General features: G+C 43.9%; 1 protein-coding gene across 1 annotated transcript; it reads left to right on the forward strand.

Annotated features, from left to right (window-relative positions):
• The first annotated feature begins 938 nt into the window (after nt 1-938).
• On the forward strand, nt 939-18,701 carry LOC115086296 (protein Aatf-like). The gene is made up of 3 exons (XM_029592724.1): nt 939-1,028; nt 15,643-15,755; nt 18,285-18,701. Exons 2-3 carry the CDS (start codon nt 15,665-15,667, stop codon nt 18,665-18,667), a joined length of 474 nt encoding a protein of 157 aa, XP_029448584.1. The 5' UTR covers nt 939-1,028; nt 15,643-15,664; the 3' UTR covers nt 18,668-18,701.
• Nucleotides 18,702-19,900: the final 1,199 nt, after the last annotated feature.

Here is a 19,900-nt window from a genome sequence, read left to right on the forward strand (position 1 = left end):
CGCGGGTGCACACATGGGCCCTGCTAAACACACGCGTGAGTAAAATCAAACCGCAACTAAACATCAACGCATAATTTCTTTACTCACACACTAAAAAAAAATTAAAAAATAAAAATTAATTCTCGATATAGTAAGATAATCGTATGCAAACGCACCAGGAGTTAAAAAAAAAAAGCACATAAAGCTACAGTGTGCAGAAATAAACTGAACAGCAGAAATAAACCATGTTGAATGCAAACGAACACGGTTTAGTAGCCAAAAGCATGGTTTATGTGCAGAGAGGTCAATATTCAGTGAGCTGACGAGTGGGCAAGTTATCCAGCTACGGTTAGCTGGGTAATTGTCCTGGACAGTCAGTGGGATAAACGTCCCACTGAATAAATATCCCAGTAGGCGGATAACTTTAAACCTAACCCAGATCTCTTTTGAATAACGCCGGTTAGTTTTAAAGTTATCTGGCCCCGTGTGGCTGGATAGCCGTAGCTATAACTGGCTATATGCAAAAAAATACAGCTGGTTCCCTGCCGAGCTGTAGGCCCAGTGTCCTTATCACTGCTCCCCGCCTACCCAAGCTAGAAGTATATGCCCCTGTGGGCTGTGCCTGCATCCCCCTCTCCCCGAAAACCCCTCAAAGTCATCTTATTAAAAAAAAAAAAAAAAAAAAAAGCATATTTTAAAGGGCTTGTGCCAGCCTCCTCCCCATCTACTTTCCGATTCTGTAAAAAAACTTCCGCCGCTATTTGCCTTCCCGGGCCCTCGACCCGCCCCTTCATCAATCCTGCCTCCCACCCTAACCCTCCCCCAGCCTCCGGGACACCCTTACGCTCTTGCTCCTCAGCCAGGTAGGGCGGCCCGGGCCGGGCGCTTCCGGCGTTGCTAGGGGAGCTGCTCTAGAAGTGTACGCTTCCGGCGTTGCTAGGGGAGCCGCTCTAGAAGCATGAGCCTCTCCCCTGGCAGCGCCGGAGACACGGGGCCCGGGTCGCGGTAGGCCACTACCGCGATCCGGGCTGAAGAGGCAGAGTGTAAAGGTATTCAGGGTTGGGGGGTGGGCGGGGGGGAACTGCAGGTGCGGCCCAGAAGGGCCATGTGCTGTGTATGTCTAGCTCGGGTGGCGGAGTGGACAGAGGGGTTAATGATGGGCTACTAGGCTCGCGACCTTATTTGTTTAAACCCGCAGCTTGGCACTTAATTGGCTATAAATATCTTTTTAAATCTAGCTGGTTACGAATAAGGTTGCCTGGGAACGCATTCCTGGATAAACCCCCAACATGCCCTTTTCTTATTCAGCTAAATATTAGCTGGATAATGACTTATCTGGCCAGGTAAGCAAGGGGAGGGGGGATATTCAAAACTTGCCGTTTGGCCAGATAACCTGTGAATATGGACCTCTTAATGTTTTACATGCGGAAAAGCTGCTTAATGCGCACAAAACACGATTTCTGTGACTGTAAGAGTTCTGAACATACAACGCAACCCCCAGTCATCGGGCCCGCAAAATGTCGAGAGGATCCGTTGCCCACCGTGATGAGAGTCTGGCCTCTCTCGTTTATTATGCGGGCTCAACCCTTTGGTTCGTGCAGCTGGTAAAGTGGGCCCTGTTGGAAGCAGTGGGGGGAAGAAAAATAATTTCTTTCTGGTTGGCCAGGGAGGGCAGAGTCGTCCCTGCCCTCTGTGAACTCAGTCCCCTTACTTCTCCACTAGCGCCGGCATAAAACAGAGAAAGCTACTCCATTACAGGCTTTAACCAAAGCTTCCAACTTTATTCTTCCTGGATTTCTCAGCCAGCAACCCTGTTCATTTTAGCAGAGGTTAAGCAATCAGTACTGAGTGATCAGAGTTGATGGGACACAGTCAGAGTAAAACATACACTACCATAAAACTATCTGGTACCCCAAGAGTTAAGGTACTTGAACAGAATACAAGATCTCTTCAGTCACAGATTACTTCCCTGTTCCTCTCTGCAGCTTCTGGTACACAGAGTATATACCCCAATACCCCTCTGGCTGGGCTACTCACAACCTCATGAACCTCTCTTCCTTCATCCTGGGCCTCACATATGAACAATGTATGGGATTCACTGGCCTCCTCCACACTCCAGTTCTCTATATGGTTCCTCTCCTCCTCAGGATACCCCTTCATCTCCTTGTCCAGGCCTTCTCTTCCTCAGAGGATGCATCACCTCTTCTCACACTCCTCTTCTCAGCCAGTTCCTCATGGAGAGAAATCATAAGCTTTCCACTTCTCGGCCTCAGACCTTTTTCCTTCAGGGCCCACGGACCCCATCGACTCAGATTGGTGGCCCATCTAGAAAGGGCCACCAATCTGACCCAGAATTATATCTTCCCAGGACACCTCCCAAACAATCAAAACTTCCCATACATTTAAGGGAACACAGCATCACCCAAGACACTAAACCTCAGGTGCCTATAACCAGCCCTAACCCGGTAATTTGATATCACACCAAGTGCCATCCAGTGGTCACTTCAGAGTAATGTAGTTTCAAACAGTCAACCATTTTCCATAACACGTCAAGCAATGAAAACTCCTGGATCTCCTCCACCCAGAATATCCCGTAGTACTAGAATAGACAAGAGAAACAAATTTGGGAGTATCTCCACACATAAAAGTTGTGTGCACATTACAAACATGAGCTAGGAGCAATAATTGGCTCAAAAGTTGTGATGTCCATATTCAAAGGCATTTAAGTCAGATAACTTGTGAGTAATCCAGCTAAATGTCGATTTTTTAAATATGTTTAGCCCTTATCCAGCTATATTTTGGTTGGATACCTCATTATCCAGCTAGAATGTAACCAGATAATGTAGGGACATTCCAGGGGCATTCTGGGGCACAGTAGTTATCTGGCTATCTTTACAATAGTCAGGTAAATTCAATGGTGCTGTTGTGCCACTGAATACCCCATCAAAGTTAGCTGGATGAGATTGTCTGGCTAACTTTGTAAGCCGGCCAGCGGCTGAATATTGTCCTCCATGCATACAAAACACACCATGTTTTATGTACAAAAGGCAAGTTTCCTTACCGTAAAAGGTGTTTTCTGTAGATAGCAGGATGAATTAGCTATGACATGTGGGTAACATCATCTGGCAGCACCAAAAGGCCTAGTCTCTCCTAACTAGAACAGCTTTTAACTCTACAGAGCATGCGCAGGAGTTCCCTTGCGGGCTAGGCCTCATGATCCTCCTCAGCCAATAAGTAGTTGACTCTCCAGGGATGCGGTCGGATATTTAGCATGGCTAATTCATTGTGCTATCCATGGAAAACATCATTTCTGGAAAACAAACTTGCCTTTTCCATCGATAAGCAGGTTGAATTAACCATTACATGTGGGGAGTCCCATGCCGAGTATTGCAAAAGAGCGTTTATTGAGCAAGCAATCCGGACTCCACCATGGAGAGTAGACAACTATGAGAAGAGGTTGCACAAAACTGCTTGTCTGAATTTACTGCCAGTTTTTGAGAGATTGTCCGGACAGTAAGATAGACGACTATGTTGCATCTTTGCAGATGTCTTCGAGAGGTACTTCTCACAGATGGGCAACAGAAGAGGACAGCTTTGATTTGATGAGCTTTGACAATTTGTAAGCCTGCTGAAGAGTAGGGGTGCAGAATGCATTTTTCTATCCAGTTTGACAATAAGCATTTTGTGACAGCTGCTGCAAGTCGTGTGAAACAAAGAGATGCAAAGCTTGGTGATGAGGTTGTGTTTTTTCTTCTATTAGGCCAGAGCTCGTTCACAATCTAGTATATGAAGGGTCTTCTCACCTTCAGTGCCTGTGGACATGGAAAGAAGGTAGATAATACAATGGATTGATTGATATGGAAAGCCAAGAATACTTTTGGGAGAAACTTAGGTCAAGTGCAGAGATCTACTCTATTGGAGAAGAATTGCATATATGGTGGATAATGAATGAAAGCTTGGAGTTTGTTAACTCTTCTAGCTGAAGTCACTGCTACAAGAAAAAATACTTTCCATGTCAAAAACCTAAGAGAAGCTGTCTCTGAAGATTCAAAAGCTGATTTCTCCAATTGAGATAGGACAATATTCAAATCCCATGGAATTGAGGCTGTTGCACTGGAGGTCTCACATGCTACAAACCTTTCCTAAATCTCGATACCAAAAGAAGAAGAGAAATGTGTTTATTGTCTACCAATCAAGCAAAACAAGGTGACTGCCCAAGCTGCAAAGCAAACAAAAACACAATATAGGGCAGGAAAAAACACTATGTCCATAAACCTATGATTCAAAAATGTTTTTAGTACAAAAGATCCAGGTGTATCCAGAGATATCCAAATTCAGAAGTGAAGTTACACGGTCCCCCGACACAGACAGTGTTTCATACAAAAACTGAATCAGGAGGGACCCAAATGCCAACATAAATTCTTGGAGGAGAAGTCCATTACCTGCTATTAATTAAGCTGACTTAGAAAATAGCCACTGCTATTACTAGCAACAGTAACGTGGAATAGACTTAGTTTTTGGGTACTTGCCAGGTTCTTATCACCTGGAATGGCCACTGTTTGAAACAGGATGCTGGGCTTGATGGACCCTTGGTCTGACTCAGTATGGCATTATCTATTAGGCATCCAAACGAGCATTCATTAATTTCTTCCAAGAACAGAGACAGCACGTCGGAAGGCAAACTGCTTGTAAACCTTCATGTATACAGCACTTCTACGAGATCAAGCTTTTGAAAAGAGTTATGATTGTAATCAGAATACTGGTATATAAAATATAAATAAATACCTACAGTACCTGAATGTAAACCGATGTGATATGTCAGATTGAATGTCGGTGTATATAAAAATAAATAAATACATAAAATAAATAAATTCTAATCCTTATTGATTAACAGCAGTTTATGGACTTCTGCTCTAGGAACTTATCCAGCTTTTTAAACCCAGCTACACTAACTGCCGTAACCACATCCTCTGCTAGTGAATTCCAGAGCTTAATTATGCATTGAGTGAAAAAGAATGTTTTAAATGAACTACTTGCTAACTTCATGGAGTGCCCCTAGTCCTTGTATTATCCGAAAGAGTAAATAACTGATTCACATTTACCCGTTCAAGTCTTTTCATGAGTTTGTAGACCTCTATCATATCCCCCCCTCAGCCGTCTGTTCTCCAAGCTGAACAGCCCTAAGCTCTTTAGTCTTTCCTCATAGGGGAGCTGCTCCATCCCCTTTATCATTTTGGTCACCCCTCTCTGTACTTTCTCCAGTGCAATTATATCTTTTTTGAAATGCAGCAACTAGAACTGCACACAGTATTCAAGGTGCAGTCTCACATTGGAGCGATACAGAGTCATTAATGCATTTTCCGTTTTATTCACCATTCCCTTCCTAATATTTTCTAATATTCTATTTGCTTTTTTGACCGCCACAGCACACTGAGCTGATGATTTCAATGTATTATCCACTATGATGCCTAGATCTCTTTCCTGGGTGGTAACTCCAAATGTGGAACCTAATATCATGTAACTACAGCATGGGTTATTTTTGCCTAAATGCAACACCTTGCACTTGTCCGCATTAAATTTAATTTGCCATTTGGATGCCCAATCTTCCAGTCTCACAAGGTTCTCCTACAATTTATCACAATCCACTTGAGATTTAACTACTCTGAATAATTTTGTATTATCTGCAAATTTGATTATCTCACTCATCGTGCCACTTTCCAGATCATTTATAAATATATTAAAAAACACTGGTCCTAGTACAGATCCATAAGGCACTCCACGGTTTACCTTTTTCCACTGTGAAAACTATTTAATCCTACTTTCTGTTTCCTGTTTTTTAACCAGTTTGCAATCCACAAAAGGATATCGCCTCCTATCCCATGACTTTCTAGTCTTCTTACGGTAGATGCCTCTCATGAGGGACTTTTTCGAAAATCCAAATACACCACATCTACTGGTTCACCTTTGTCCACATTTATTTACCCCTTCATTAAAAATGTAGATTTGTGAGACAAGACTTCCCTTGGGTAAATCCATGCTGGCTCTGTCCCATTAAACCATATTTATTTATTTATTTGACGGTTTTTATATACCGACATTCATCAAGGATATCACGTCTGTGTACATTGAACAAGAGTATGGCGCCGTAAGAACATAAGAACATAAGAAATTGCCATGCTGGGTTAGACCAAGGGTCCATCAAGCCCAGCATCCTGTTTCCAACAGAGGCCAAAACCAGGCCACAAGAACCTGGCAATTACCCAAACACTAAGAAGATCCCATGCTACTGATGCAATAAACATGAGAGCATAAATGAGCTTAGACTTGAGTGAATAGCGTAACATAAGAGAATAACAAGGTAGTATAAGAGTTATATAAGATATAACGGCAAAACAATGCTATATGATATATACAATTTAAGTACACAGCTAGAAGCATTGGGACTGCAAGGGGGGACTAAAAAGGGGGAGGGAGGGAATCAAAGGAGGGAGTTAGCTAAGGGGGGATTGAGGGAGGATTAGGCAAAGAGGATGTGTGAGTGCGGAGAGTAGGGGGCCAAGGTGTAGATATTAGGAGTAAGCTTGTGAGAATAGCCACATTTTGAGTTTTTGCTTAAAATTTTGTGGTTTTAGTTCTTGGCGCAGATCTGCGGGCATTGTATTCCATAAGACGGGACCGGCTAAGGAGAAGGCTCGGGCTTTGGTGGAGGCAAGATTGGTGAGTTTAGGAGAGGGGGTACGTATGGTGGCAAGGTATTAGTTTCTTGTCGGTCTGGAAGAAATGTGGAATTGGAGGGAGTCTTTGAACCAGTTCATGTCGGAGTTGTGTAGTGCTTTATGAATGATTGATAGAGTCTTGTATTGAATGTGGGAGGAAATTGGTAGCCAGTGGAGCTCTTTTCAAACAGGAGTAATGTGTTCGTTGCTGCGTATATTGGTAAGGATCTGGGCACCAGTATTTTGCAGAATTTGTAGGGGGTGAATGGCATTTTTGGGTAAGCTTATGAGGAGAGAGTTACAGTAATCGATTTTGGAGAAGAGCATAGCTTGTAGGACTGTGCGAAAGTCAGAGAAATGAAGCAAGGGTTTGAGTTTCTTAAGGGTATGTATCTTGTAAAAGCATTCTTTGAGTGTAGAGTTGATAAATTTTTTTAAATTGATTTGATCGTCTCGGGTGACCCCTAAGTCCCGTACCTGTTGGGAAAAGGAGATGTGGGGTGGAAGGGTGTGTTGTGGGGAGAGGGCATGGGGGTTGGTTGTAGGGATAATAAGCATAAGCTCAGTTTTCAGAGGTGTTAAGGGCTAGATGGATGTTACTTAAAAGCTTGTTGATAGACTGAAGCGTGGAATCCCAAGTGTTGAGGGCTTTGGGTAGAGAGTCAGTGATGGGTATGAGAATTTGCACATCATCTGCGTAGAGAAAATGTGGAAGCTTGAGATTGGATAATAGATGGCAGAGCGGTAGGAGGTATATATTGAAGAGAGTATATAAAAAGGGAAGAGCCTTGGGGAACACCTTGGTTTAGGGGGATTTCTTTGGACTCATGGTTACCAATTTTGACTTTGAAGTTTCTGTTACTGAGGTATGAGGTGAATCAGCTATGGGCAAGTCCGGAAATTCCAATCTCTTTAAGCCGCTGGAGGAGGATACTGTGACTGACGGTGTCAAAAGCTGCCGAAATGTCTAAAATGGCCAGAATGCAGGACTGTCCCTTATCTAGACCTTTGATGAGGTGGTCGGTCAAGGATAAGAGGAGGGTTTCTGTACTGTAGTATTTACGAAATCCTAAATGTTCTGTGATTTTATTCTTTATAATAGTTTCCACGATTTTTCCCAGCACTGAAGTCAGGCTCTCCGTCTATAGTTTACCAGATCTCCCCTGAAGCCCTTTTTAAATATCAGGATGACACTGGCCACCCTCCAGTCTTCAGGTCAATGGACAATTTAATGATAGGTTACAAATTTTTACTAATAGGTCTGAAATTTCATTTTTGAGTTTTTTCAGAACTCTGGGCTGTATACTATCTGGTCCAGGCGATTTACTACTCTTCAGTTTGTCAATCTGACCTACTACATCTTCCAGGTTCACCATAATTTGGTTCAGTTTATCTGAATCTTTACCCTTGAAGATCCCTAAAGGCTAGAGGATGGAAATGAAGAAAAGAGTGCATAGGGGTAATTTGCTGGTGTGGTGGTTACTACCCTTAAACAATAAGCCTTCATAATGTTGATGCAACTCCATTATGGCTCTCTGCTTTAATGGCAGGGGGAAAAGAGGAAAAGGGGAATTAGATTCAGTCAGCAACCAACAAGGACATTGAATTTTATGGTCTGGGAAAACAAATAAGCATGGGGTAACTTGCTGATGTGGTTGTTACTACCCTTAATCAATAAACCTGATACTTTGGATGCAACTCCAACATTGCTCTCTGCTTCAATGGCAAGAAGTAGTGGTGAATTGGACTCAGAGAGCAACCAACAAGGGCCCTGACTATGACGGTTTGGGAAACTAAGTATGGGAATGACCTGTATGGCACGGAAGATGCTACCATTATGGGGGTGACCTGTATGGCATGACAGATGCTACCATAAGCTTGCTGGGCAGACTGGATGGACCGTTTGGTCCTTTTCTGCCATCATTTCTATGTTTCTGTCGGTATCTCCCCAACATCCTCTTCAGTAAACACCTAAGCAAAGAATTTGTTTAGTCTTTCCATAATGGCCTTATCTTCCCCTAAGTGCCCCTTTAACCCCTCGATCATCTAATGGTCCAACCAACTCCCTTACAGCCTTTCTGCTTCGGATATATTTTTATAAGTTTTTATTATGAGTTTTTGCCTCTACGGCCAACTCTTTTCAAATTCTCTCTTAGCCTGTCTTATCAATGTTCTTATCCCTGGAAGGTAATGGCTTGTCAAATAGCTCAATTCCAGATTACCCACTGCAAAATGTTTAACACTTCCTGGTAAAGGGTCCACCACACTGTGCTCCCCCCACCCCCCAAGATATTGTTTCTTTGAAGATGTGTAAATATTGTCAGAGCATATCTGACTGCTCTTATATCCAGCAGATTGATCTGAAAATGACTTTCTTAGAGAGAACAAGTGTCCTGGGTCCCAAAGAATCCTGTCTGGGCACCCCATCCCTTCATGGAGGAGTCCATCACTGGGGGAGTGCGTGAAGTGAAGTTCCATTATGAAGCACATCGGGGGATTCAACTACCAGTGCTATTCCTGTTTCATGTCTCCTGAAATGTGTACTATTGTTGACAGTGGTTGAGTTACTTGGTCCCATTTACTGCCCAGATCCCACTGCAAGCAACTGATGTGAAGGTCAGTGGAACCACATGAATGGCTACCACCATATGACCTAAGGCAACGAAAATCTGACGGGCTGTAGAACACTGAGAGGTTAACAGCTTGAAAACAAGTTATGCTCGTGTGATCCAATGGTAAAAATGCCTTTTCTTGCAGTGCATCTATCCACGCTCTGATATATTTTATCCTTGATTTGGCTTGTCAGATTTCACTAGAAACCCTAAATCATTAAGAAGATGGATTGTCTTGTGCAGGGACAGCATACTTCTTCCTGAGAGGTCGCTGTTACTAGCCAGTCGTCCAGGTACGGAAAAACCTGAACCACCTGATGATGTGTGTCACTACCACTGCAAGGCATTTGGTAAAGAATCTCGGAGCTGCCAACTTGTCATGTACATCGTCTCGGATGCCACTGGCCCTAAGCCGTTCCATACATTGAGCTCCGATGGAGGCTGTTGATATATGTGAGATGGAATCAAATGATTCATAGACAGGAGCGAAGAAGATGTCTTATGCATTCTTCCATGTCCAACAGCGGTCAGGGGTATGTGCTGCCATTCACAAGTTGTAGAAAAGGCTCTAGTTTTTGAATGCAGTCATAAAGATACTGCACCATATAAAACTGGTGAACAGAAATACAAGTGGTAAGCATGGAGCTCTGAAATACTTTCATTCTAAAATTGTCTAGTAAGCTATGGTCTTTGCCTGGAGATGAATTTGAATGAATTCTTGACTTTTTTGCCTTTTTCAATGTGGACTTGACAATGATGAACTGGTGTAGAAGTCGGATACCACCATCTGAAGCTGTATGAGATGAGACAGAGCTGGATTGAGAATCGAGCAATGTGGAAGGGAATGTGGAAGGGATGGGAGTTGGGAGAAACACAAATCCTCCATGACTTTTGAACTCTATGTCTGAGATATAGTTTTCGGGCCATAGGAACTCCGGAAATAAGATTTCCCACATTCTCATCTGTAACAGGTTCAGAATGTTGTGGACTGGAAGAGCTACAGGTTCTGATGGCATGTCCAGTATTTGGAGAAGACCAAAGACTTCAGATCGGGGGTCCTTATCCTTGCATATATTCACACCCAGTGTCTTTCCCATTTTTTCCACAAATTTTGAGTAGATAAAGGTTTCCCAGAGGTGATGTATGATCAGCAGGATCTGGAAGTGGATTACAAGGAGTACCAGTAGAACCTTCTTCTGAACCTAATAGTATGGGTTTACAGATCTTGGATCCCAAAAATGAAGAAGGTGACCCAAGGGTTCTCCCAGTGGCCCCTGGTCTACACCTCTGAATGACATGACTCCACTGCAATTGAGTGGGATGATGAAGAACTTTGTAGCAAGGGTTCTGATGATATGTTCACCCTGATTGACGAAATTGGGACTCCGGTCAGAGGGACTGCCATAGTGAAGGTGAGGAGAAGAGGCTGGATAGTACCCTCTGTCTTCTGAGTCAAAGAGGTAAACATTTTTGTCACCATATCTGCAATCTGGTTGCATGACTAACATATCCTCTGACCTGGTGTAGGTGGTGGAACATCCTCTTCGGAGACAAGAATAGGTTCCTGTTCCATGATTGGAGGTCTATTGGAATTGAGCTGTACAATGTAGCATACCAGGTCCGGAGCCTCCACATGGAAACTCTTCACCCGTAATCATGAAGGAGTGAGGGTTCTTATAATTGGAGGGACAGAGGTAAAAAGTCCCCTTCTGCACCTATTTTAGGGTGACCAGCATACAGCTGTGTAGATAATTTTTTATATTATTTTTAATGTAAAAAAATCCTATTGTCTGCCTCTTCCAATAAAATTGTCCAGTGTAGATAACAATAAGAACATGCATAAAATTATAAAACAAACACAGGCATTATACACAATAAAATACTATACAATGTTACAGGCATACAATTAAAAGTGTCCACACAAATCAAGACTTTAACATACTTCCTGACTCTGGTCTGAGGCTTGATGCATCCATTGCAGCAATAGAGGAGCTTTGTGCTTCGATGGAGTCTTATGCCTGGAAGCTGCCATGGAGTGTTTCTTCCAGTACTTCAAGGGGCCTCCCATGAGCCGTGTTGATGAACCTGGTGCGGAGCTGGGATATTTCTATGATGTATGCATCGCCTGCATCGGGATGGTTTGTCTGGAAGGAGCCTTTTGTGTTCTTGCACTATGCATTGATGGATCATATGACGCACTGCATCAGGGTGCACTAAGGGACATCATGCTGAGGACTTTGATGCATCAAGTACACTGATATGCTTTGCGTCGAATGCACCAATGCGTCAAATACATCAGTATGCCATGCGTCAAATATACCAGTGAGCTGTGTCTCAAGTCCATCAGTGGGTCATGCATAGAATGCCATACGTCAAGTGTCCCAATGGGTCATTTACCGAGTGCATCAATGCGTTGAGCATGTCGACAATACTGATGCCTGGTGTGTCGATGATGCAAATACACCGTGCTTCGAGGATTAATGCTTCTTTGACACAGGCTCCACCAGCTCCAGAGAATAATGAAACTTGCGCTTCAACTTATTGCAGCTCATTCTGCTCAACCTTGCGGCTTTAGCCTATGCCAATGAGGAGTTTTGGAGGAGGTCCTGCTCAACTTCTTATCCAGTGAGGCAGACAACACTGCACTGTGGAAAGAGGATCTGCTCTGACTCTGAAGAGATACATTTATATAGCTCTTTGATTTTACTAGCCTTGGAATGCTGGATCCATGGGAACATCCATCTACAGGCATAGCAGTTTACCTGATCATGGTTCGGCCTCAGGCATCGTTAGCACAGCTTGTAGTCATCCGTGAGGGACATTAATTTGCTACAGAAGCAATTTTTTAAACTGCTGACAGTAGATTTCTTTTTGCCAGACATGTTGAGAAGAACTTTTTTTTTTCCCTAGCACTGAAAAGTGCTGTTGTGGATGTTGTAGAGGCAGTGAGGCAACAAAAGAAGCTAAATACTGAAGTAAATTCTGGAAGTTTTAAGATTTTAAAGACAAATTATCTGGGCAGACTAAGTTCAATTCCGTGAAAGTTCTCGGACAAAAAATGACTGAAGAGGTTCATGAGACAACGAACTCCTGCACATGCTCAGTAGAGCTAAAAAGCTCTACTGTCTTGGAAAGACGAGGCTGTTTGGTGCCGCCAGATGATGTCACTCACATGTCATGGCTAATTCAGTCTGCTTCTTGATGGAAAAATTCTGATTACAGGACCCCCGCCCCACAAACTCCAGGTTCAGCCCCACAGATTTTTCTCCATCTCTGATCAGAAGTTAAATTTCCAGCATTACAAAACATGAGTTAAGCCTAGGCACCTCTCTGCATTGGGGAATAAGAGCTAATGCCTTGATTAATATGAGATTTGCACGGAGCAGCGCTAAGCTGTGTGCACAGTTTTTAATCAGGGCTGTGTGCACATTTTTTTGTGCATAAAACTCCTTGCTACATCGGAAATCCCAAGCACAAAACTGTGCTCAGAATGACACCATAACATGAGCACATGGGGAAATAGGAGGAGAAAAGAGCGGACAAGAGAAAGACAAGTCCACCTGAACTTCACGGAAGATGCTAAGGTTGCCCCCTCCAGCTGGCAGGCTCATTCTGTTTTTCGAGCAGCGACCTTTAATCTCTCTGTAATGGCGGCCGATCCCAGTTAGGGTCATTTCAGCCCTTACAGGGCATATGGCGAGTATTAAATGAAATCAAATAATAACGGTTCCTTTTAATACCACATCATGCTACTGTTATAGAAAAACAGGTGTGAAATTTTTGTATAACCTCCCCCCCCTCCCCAGCGGCATCGTGGTGGATTTATTCCCTTATATTGGATATAGATAGCTATATACACATATTGCACAAACACATGTGTATAGCTAGCAAGAAAGAAAGCTGGTGAGAGGCTGAGGGAGAACGAGGAGGAAGAGCATGCATCCTGCTGTCACATTTGCTAAGGGAGTGAGGAGGAAGTGCGCCTCATTAATAACTGGCTAATACCTCGGTCTGGGAGCTGGATTTTGAGCGCCCGCCAGGGAGTGGAAATCAGATACTCCGTCCCCCATCATTTATCATGAGCAGATTGCTGCTTGAGAGCTCTCGTCCCTCAGTACCTCGGCGGCGGGTTTTACTTATTAACCTCACTTAGCCTCCAGCGGGCCTCGCAAGCACTCAAGCCAAATAGGATTTGTTCACCGCGGTTTCCCCATGTCCCAGGGCAAGCATTCCCCAGACGCAAGCAAGGCAAGCGCGGGGGAGGCAGAGCCCACCGATTTAACATCCCAGACCTCCCAAGCAGGAAGGGGATAGGGGAGAGAATGCTAATTAATTAAAAAAAAAAATAAATAAATAAAGCGATTGCTTCGTTGCAGCTGATGCTTCTCTGACACATTAGGTGATTTTTTTTTTTTTCTAAAGTAACATCACGTTCCTTTATCCACTGAGAGGGAAGATTAGAAAGAAGGCATCACAGAGTGTAAGACTGAATAGGAAAGGAAGATGAGGCGACCACCAGTGAATCAGATGCGAATGCCTGGTCGAGTCAGGCAGGATGACGCCAGCAAAGGCAAGATGCCTTAAGAGTCCCTGTCTCGGAGAGCTTATCTGTGGACGTTGCTTGAGAGTAGCTGGAGTATGGTTGAGGATGGGACGGGGGGAGCCGGAATGAGTCCTGTACCCACATGCTCCGTGGCCGATGTAATAAGCTGTGCAATACAACTGTGCCCTGAAATTCAGTTTGAAGTGTCTCAACACATGCGCTGAAAACTAATTCAATTCCCGATGCAGTAAGCTATTGGCATGCTAATGCATCGGGAGTTAAAAAAAAAAAAAAGGTTGACTGACACCAAAATGTGCACAGAAAATATGATTTATGTGCATGCAAAGTTTTCTGCACAGAAAGTATATTTTGTGCGCACAAAAAGTGTCTTCTGTGTACACAGCACGATTTATGTGCACAAAACATGGTTTATGCGTACAGAGGTCAATATTCAGTAAGCCGGCTAATGCCAGTATAGCCGGCTAAGTATGAACGGATAAAATGCAGCGGAAATTTCCGGCTAAGTCTGAAAATCTGGGCATCACCTGCTAGAAATCTAATGGCTAAAGAAAAATAGATATTTGAATCTAAGGATGGCCAATTATGTGCTGAATATCAGGATTTAGCGGGTTGAGTGGCAATGTTAGTGTATATATATGGCTATCAATTATAACCAAATCAATGCTGATATTCAGAAGCTGGCCAGATAGCAATAATAACCGGCTAACAAATAGTATTTAAAGATGGCCGTTCATAATGACCATCCAGTTGTCTTTGAATACTGCTACTTAGCCGGTTAGCAGTGTTACCCGGATAATTTTAAATCTATCCATTCATATCGTCGTTAGCCAGTTATGTTTGTAAAATGCTTGTGAATGGCCCAAGGGACTGGGAGCACTGTCTAGCAGCTTAGAGAACATCCTGACCAATGGCAGCTCGCAGCAGGCTGCAAACTTTCTCCCAGCGTGAGTCAGAAGCATTGGCTAGGCTTGTCCTGGCCAAAGAAGAGATTTTGAACCCTCCAGCGCATAGAAGGGGGAAGTCGAAGGCAAGGACAAGGGCCTGGACCCTTATCTAAAAAGAGTTTAACTGGTGAGGGTGGATTTTTAAATCATGGGATAGATTACTTCATCCTGGGTTTGAAGGCTGGAAGGTTCTTTTGATGCTAGCAGTAGTAGAGAGTTCATGGATGGTGTTGCCTCTCCCAGTGGTCAAGTAATATTTCCAGCTGGGATTGGTATTGTGCCTAACGGTTGGAGTTGCAGCAGAAACCTTTATGCATAGTGGACTGGAGGATTCTGAGCACCAGAAAAGCCTTGCAAGGGCTTAGATCCATACATTGGTGATTGCAGTGAAGATCAAAAAGGGAAGAGTTGATTCCGACTTGTTCATAGCATCAGAGGGCCACTTTTGACATGCAATAGACACTGCTCCCGGCGACACAAATCATCTGGCACAGATCTGGACAAAAGGTCAGGGACAAAACAAAGGATCAGGTGAAGGAGGTAGGGGCAACTAATCCTCATGTAGGATTATGATGTGCAGCAGGCTTTAGGGCACTATGAACTGTTGGCATGCTGGCCCTGGACAGGTTAGGTCATTAAAGCAAGGTTGTAAGTGACATTTGCCTATGGGTATACATGATCGACTGCTACCTGCTTGGGTGGGAGAGGCGTAGTGAGGGCTTAGAAATGAGAATGTTAGAGAAATTTTATAGGGTTTGGGGACCTTGGAGGTTGTAAGGGTGAGATCTGTGGGTATTATAAGCATTAAAGATTTCTGTTTCCTACAGGCACAGCCAGACGCGGCAGGGCATGAAGTCCCTGAAGGCCCGCTTTCGTTTCCTGCGCAGGAAGGAGCCAAGCTCCCCTCGGGCCAAAAAAGACAACCGCCTGCCTCCTGAAGGTAAGTGACAGAAACCGGCCATATGCTGAAAGGAGTGTAAACGTTTGAGCCTGTAATGATTGGAGTACATGGGTGCAGGGACTGTACTGCATCCCTCTGACCCAATAGAAAGAGAGTGTGTCCAGTATGCACGCTACAAATGCTATTTGGGGTCAGGTAACAGCAGGTTTCATACAAGGCACTACTCTAATCTGTACAGCCACACAAATTAAATGACAGCATGTCCACTTGGGGGGGGGGGGGGGGGGGGGGAGCAGGAAATTGACACCTCAAAAAGCATTGGAGGTGGTCAAAGGTACTTTAGGAAGCCAAGGTGGTGGCATGAGTAAGCCACGGGTTCCAGGGTTCTGTATTTCCCTGCATATCATTTGTTACCTCACTGGAATGCCTCCAAAGAGGACCGGGAGGGCGAGAGTCTTCCCATCCGAGGCCTCCGCTCTCCCAGAACAGTGGACCATCATGGAATTCATGGCTCTTGCTCTTGAAGGGGCTATGCAGTTCCCTCATGTGCAATTCCGGCAGAGGAGTGCTTAGCCCTGCTGACAACCGACTTCTTCCAGCGCTACAGAACTCTCCCGTTGCCGAGACTATTGCACAAGATGATGATGTCATTGCTAAGGTGTCAGTACTGGAGGGAGCCGCCGCACAAGATGACTCCGTGGATTTTTCCTGCATCTGCAGAGGAGGGTGATGTGCCGGTGTTTTTCGAACCTGTCCAGACGCCTGAAGTCCATTTGGCGAGCGCGGAGGAAGGCTTTTCTACCTTGTCTGGAGGTGCTGCCATGCTGATGGTGGTTTTTTCCTGGCAAAAAACGACAGTGGTAACTCTCGAGGCCCGCTGGGACCTAATGGTTAAATTTGCTGTTTCTTTCTCCACTTGTACAGCCAAGGTAAACAAAGTTTCTACTAAATTCGAAGTTTTATCTCAAGATGCTTTTTCTCAGTATCAAGATCATTCGTGGAAGATCAGTGGAAGCTGACGTTAAAACAAGCACAGTCTGTTAATTGTGTTTTAATTAAGGAATGTGGCTGTTTGACAAGAAGAGTGGAATCCATTGGAAATAATATGAGACATTTAAATTTAAGGTTCTTAAATTTTCCATGTTTAGTTGGAGAGTCACCTTGAGTGACCCTCTGACATTACTTAATGGAGGTATTGGCTATTCCATCTGATAAGGTCCCTCCATTTAATAAAGTATACTTTATGACATTTCGTTCTTCTTCTAGGTAGGCGGTGGTTGCTCAGTCCACATTAGATTTTCCAAATTTCACTTGCTTTTTTGAAAAATTCTTCTAAGGACGTTGTTGAAGGTCTCCTTTATAACTGAACAAGATCTTAGCTTTTGTCATGAGAAGTTATTTCGAAAGACTGAATGTTTCCTTTTTTGGGCAAACAGGATATTTCCAGATTTAGCCAGTGTGACTCAAGAGAGAAGGAGAGGTTTCCTGGCCCTCTGTCAGGAGGTCAGGGCAATTGGTGCTTCTTTTGTATTGAGAAACCCATGTAAATGTATTGTTAAGCATAGTGCAGACTGTTACCGTATATTTTCTGTGTGTCGGAACAACTTTGTACTTTTTTAGATTCTAGACAAATAAGGGGGGCCTTCAGAGAACTAGTTGGAGCAAGAGACTGTCAATTGTATTAAATACAGTTAATCTCATTTCTTCTACATATTTTCTTTATTTTCCTCATACATATATATTAGACCTCATATATTGTGGTCTATTATTGACATTGGTTTTGTTGTATTATGCAATTCACTGTATGTTAACAGTGTTTGATTATATTGGTTTTTATTTTTTCCTTTTGGATATTTCTGCAATGTTGCCATGCAAAGATTATTCTTTGAATATGATAAAAATGTAAAAGTTAGAAAAGAAAAAACCATGGACACTTGTAAGGATACTGCAAAAGAATAATGACTAGTTTCACAGCCAGCGCATAAGCCCTATGTGTACTGAAGAATAATGACTTACAGTTTACAATCCCAAGGTCCTTTGCTGACAGCAGCCTTGGCGTACTGAGGTTCCTCCTTCCTAGGGTCAGTTTGATGTGTCCAATGTATCTCAGTTAGCAGCTATCACAAGCCTTTTGTTTCTGCCCCACTCCATGAAAACAGTAGCTGTATTATTTCTGCCTGTAAAGATCTATCCATGAGTACCACCTCTGCACATGATGCTGTCACTAAATACATAGCAGGAGAGGACAACAGTAACGGCTAGAACACTTTGGGATGTAGCGTGGTCAAAGTCACCATCCAGTGCACATACACCAGTGCCAAGCATTTGCAGATACATAGCGCCGTGCCTGGGATCATGGGATTTCTGCAAGGCTGATCATGGAAGCCAACTCTACCAGCATACTGTTGAAACCTTGGGAGATCTAGGTTTGTTCTATATTGCTTCATTGTGGGAACGTACAAAGGACTGGGGCTCTGCGGTGGTGTACACTCACTTTCATGTATGGGACTGGATAATCGCCATTCTGCAATCACAGCTGGTTTTTGTGTTTTCATTCCCATCATTCAGTGCATTCTTCACAGGAAGAGGATGACGAAGATGAGGACGAGGACGAAGATGCGGAAATGCTTGCCGCTCAAGAGGGGGATGAGGACGACAGCAGCGATGACAGTGAGGACGAGGACATCAAAGAGGACAGCCATAGTGCCCAAGTGGGCCCTCCAGCCACAGTGCCCCAGCCTGCCTCACCTCTTCCTGAATCTCAGGTCGGGTTGGCAAATCAACTGCAAGCACTTACAAACATCTGCACCTCCATGGTGAGTGAGATGCAGGCGCTTCATTCAGCCACTGCTGCCCTCACCAGGGAGTTGATCAGCTTGCGTGGTGAACTTGAACTCCATAGACGCCCGCAGGAGAGGAATATGAAGCGTCTCTCACGCCGCCGACCCTAGATTAGTAAGAGAGGGCTTGTACTATAGGGATTGGTTTGGGGTATGTGTTGGGTTTGGGGGTTTATTTGGATTGTTACAGGGCTGATGGGGGGGGGGGGGCATTGAAATGTTAATTTCATTGTATTATTTATATTTTTATTATAATAAAACATTGTTCAACTTTTAATGTTCTCATCGAAACATGCTGGCAGAAAAAAGACCATATGGCCTATCTAGTCTGCCCACAGGTCCAATTAATTTAGCATTATAATTCTCATCACCTCCTTAGAGATCCCCTGTATTTACCAAAAGGAGGCTTGCTCCATGTCTCCGCCACCCTCTCTGTAAAGAAATATTTGCTAAGATTATTCCTGAGTCTACCCCCTTTCAAGCTCATCACATGACCCCTCGTTTTAGCTTCCTTTCCGTGGAAAGAGGCTCACCTCCTGTGCATGGAAACCTTTGAGATATTTGAATGCCTCTCTCATATCTCCCCTATCTCACCTTTTCTCCAGGGTGTGAATGTTTAGATCTTTAAGTCTCTCCCCCTATGTTTTAGAATGAAGACCACTGACCAATTTAGTAGCCTCCCTCTGGCCCAACTCCATCCTGTTTATATCCTTTTGAAGGTGCGGGCTCCAGACCTGTACTCAGTATTCCCAGTGAGGTCTCACCAGGAATCTATACAGGGGCAATAGCACCTCCCTTTATCTGCTGACCATTCCATTCCCTGTGCACCCAAGGATTTTTCTGGCTTTCATTGCCAACTTATCTACCTGTTTGGCCACCTTAAGATCATCAGATAGAATTACCCCAGATCCTGCTCTTCCTTTGTGCTTAGAAGAATTTCGCCTCCAACACTGTACCTTTCCCTTGGGTTTTTGCATCCTAAATGCATTACTCTGCATTTTTTAGCATTGAATCTCAGGTGTGATTCCAAATAAAGGGTCCATTTACCTGACATTACACACCAGTACATTATCCCTCTATGCATCCGAACTTCAGCAGTGGTATGCTATGAATATCTGACAGAGCTTTGTACCTCTGCAAACAAATAATGTGCAGGAAGACAAAGAAACGCAGAGAACTGCGGCAGCTTCCAAATGCAGAGCAGAAGTAAATTATAACAAGCTGCACCTCGCCATTCCTAAAGCCGTCTTGGACTCATCTTGCCTTAACCGTTTACCAGCTGACAGGTTTGACTTCGTGTGTGCGAGATGGGTCTCCCGCAGATGACAGCGCTCCTGCAGAGTC

The sequence above is a fragment of the Rhinatrema bivittatum genome, chromosome 2, assembly GCF_901001135.1.
Source record: "Rhinatrema bivittatum chromosome 2, aRhiBiv1.1, whole genome shotgun sequence".
NCBI lineage: Eukaryota > Metazoa > Chordata > Amphibia > Gymnophiona > Rhinatrematidae > Rhinatrema > Rhinatrema bivittatum.

Coding starts and splice junctions, on each gene's coding strand:
- LOC115086296 (XM_029592724.1), top strand. CDS start 15,665: ATGAAGTCCCTGAAGGCCCGCTTTCGTTTCCTGCGCAGGAAGGAGCCA. Junction 15,756..18,284: donor CAACCGCCTGCCTCCTGAAG/GTAAGTGACAGA, acceptor CCCATCATTCAG/TGCATTCTTCACAGGAAGAG.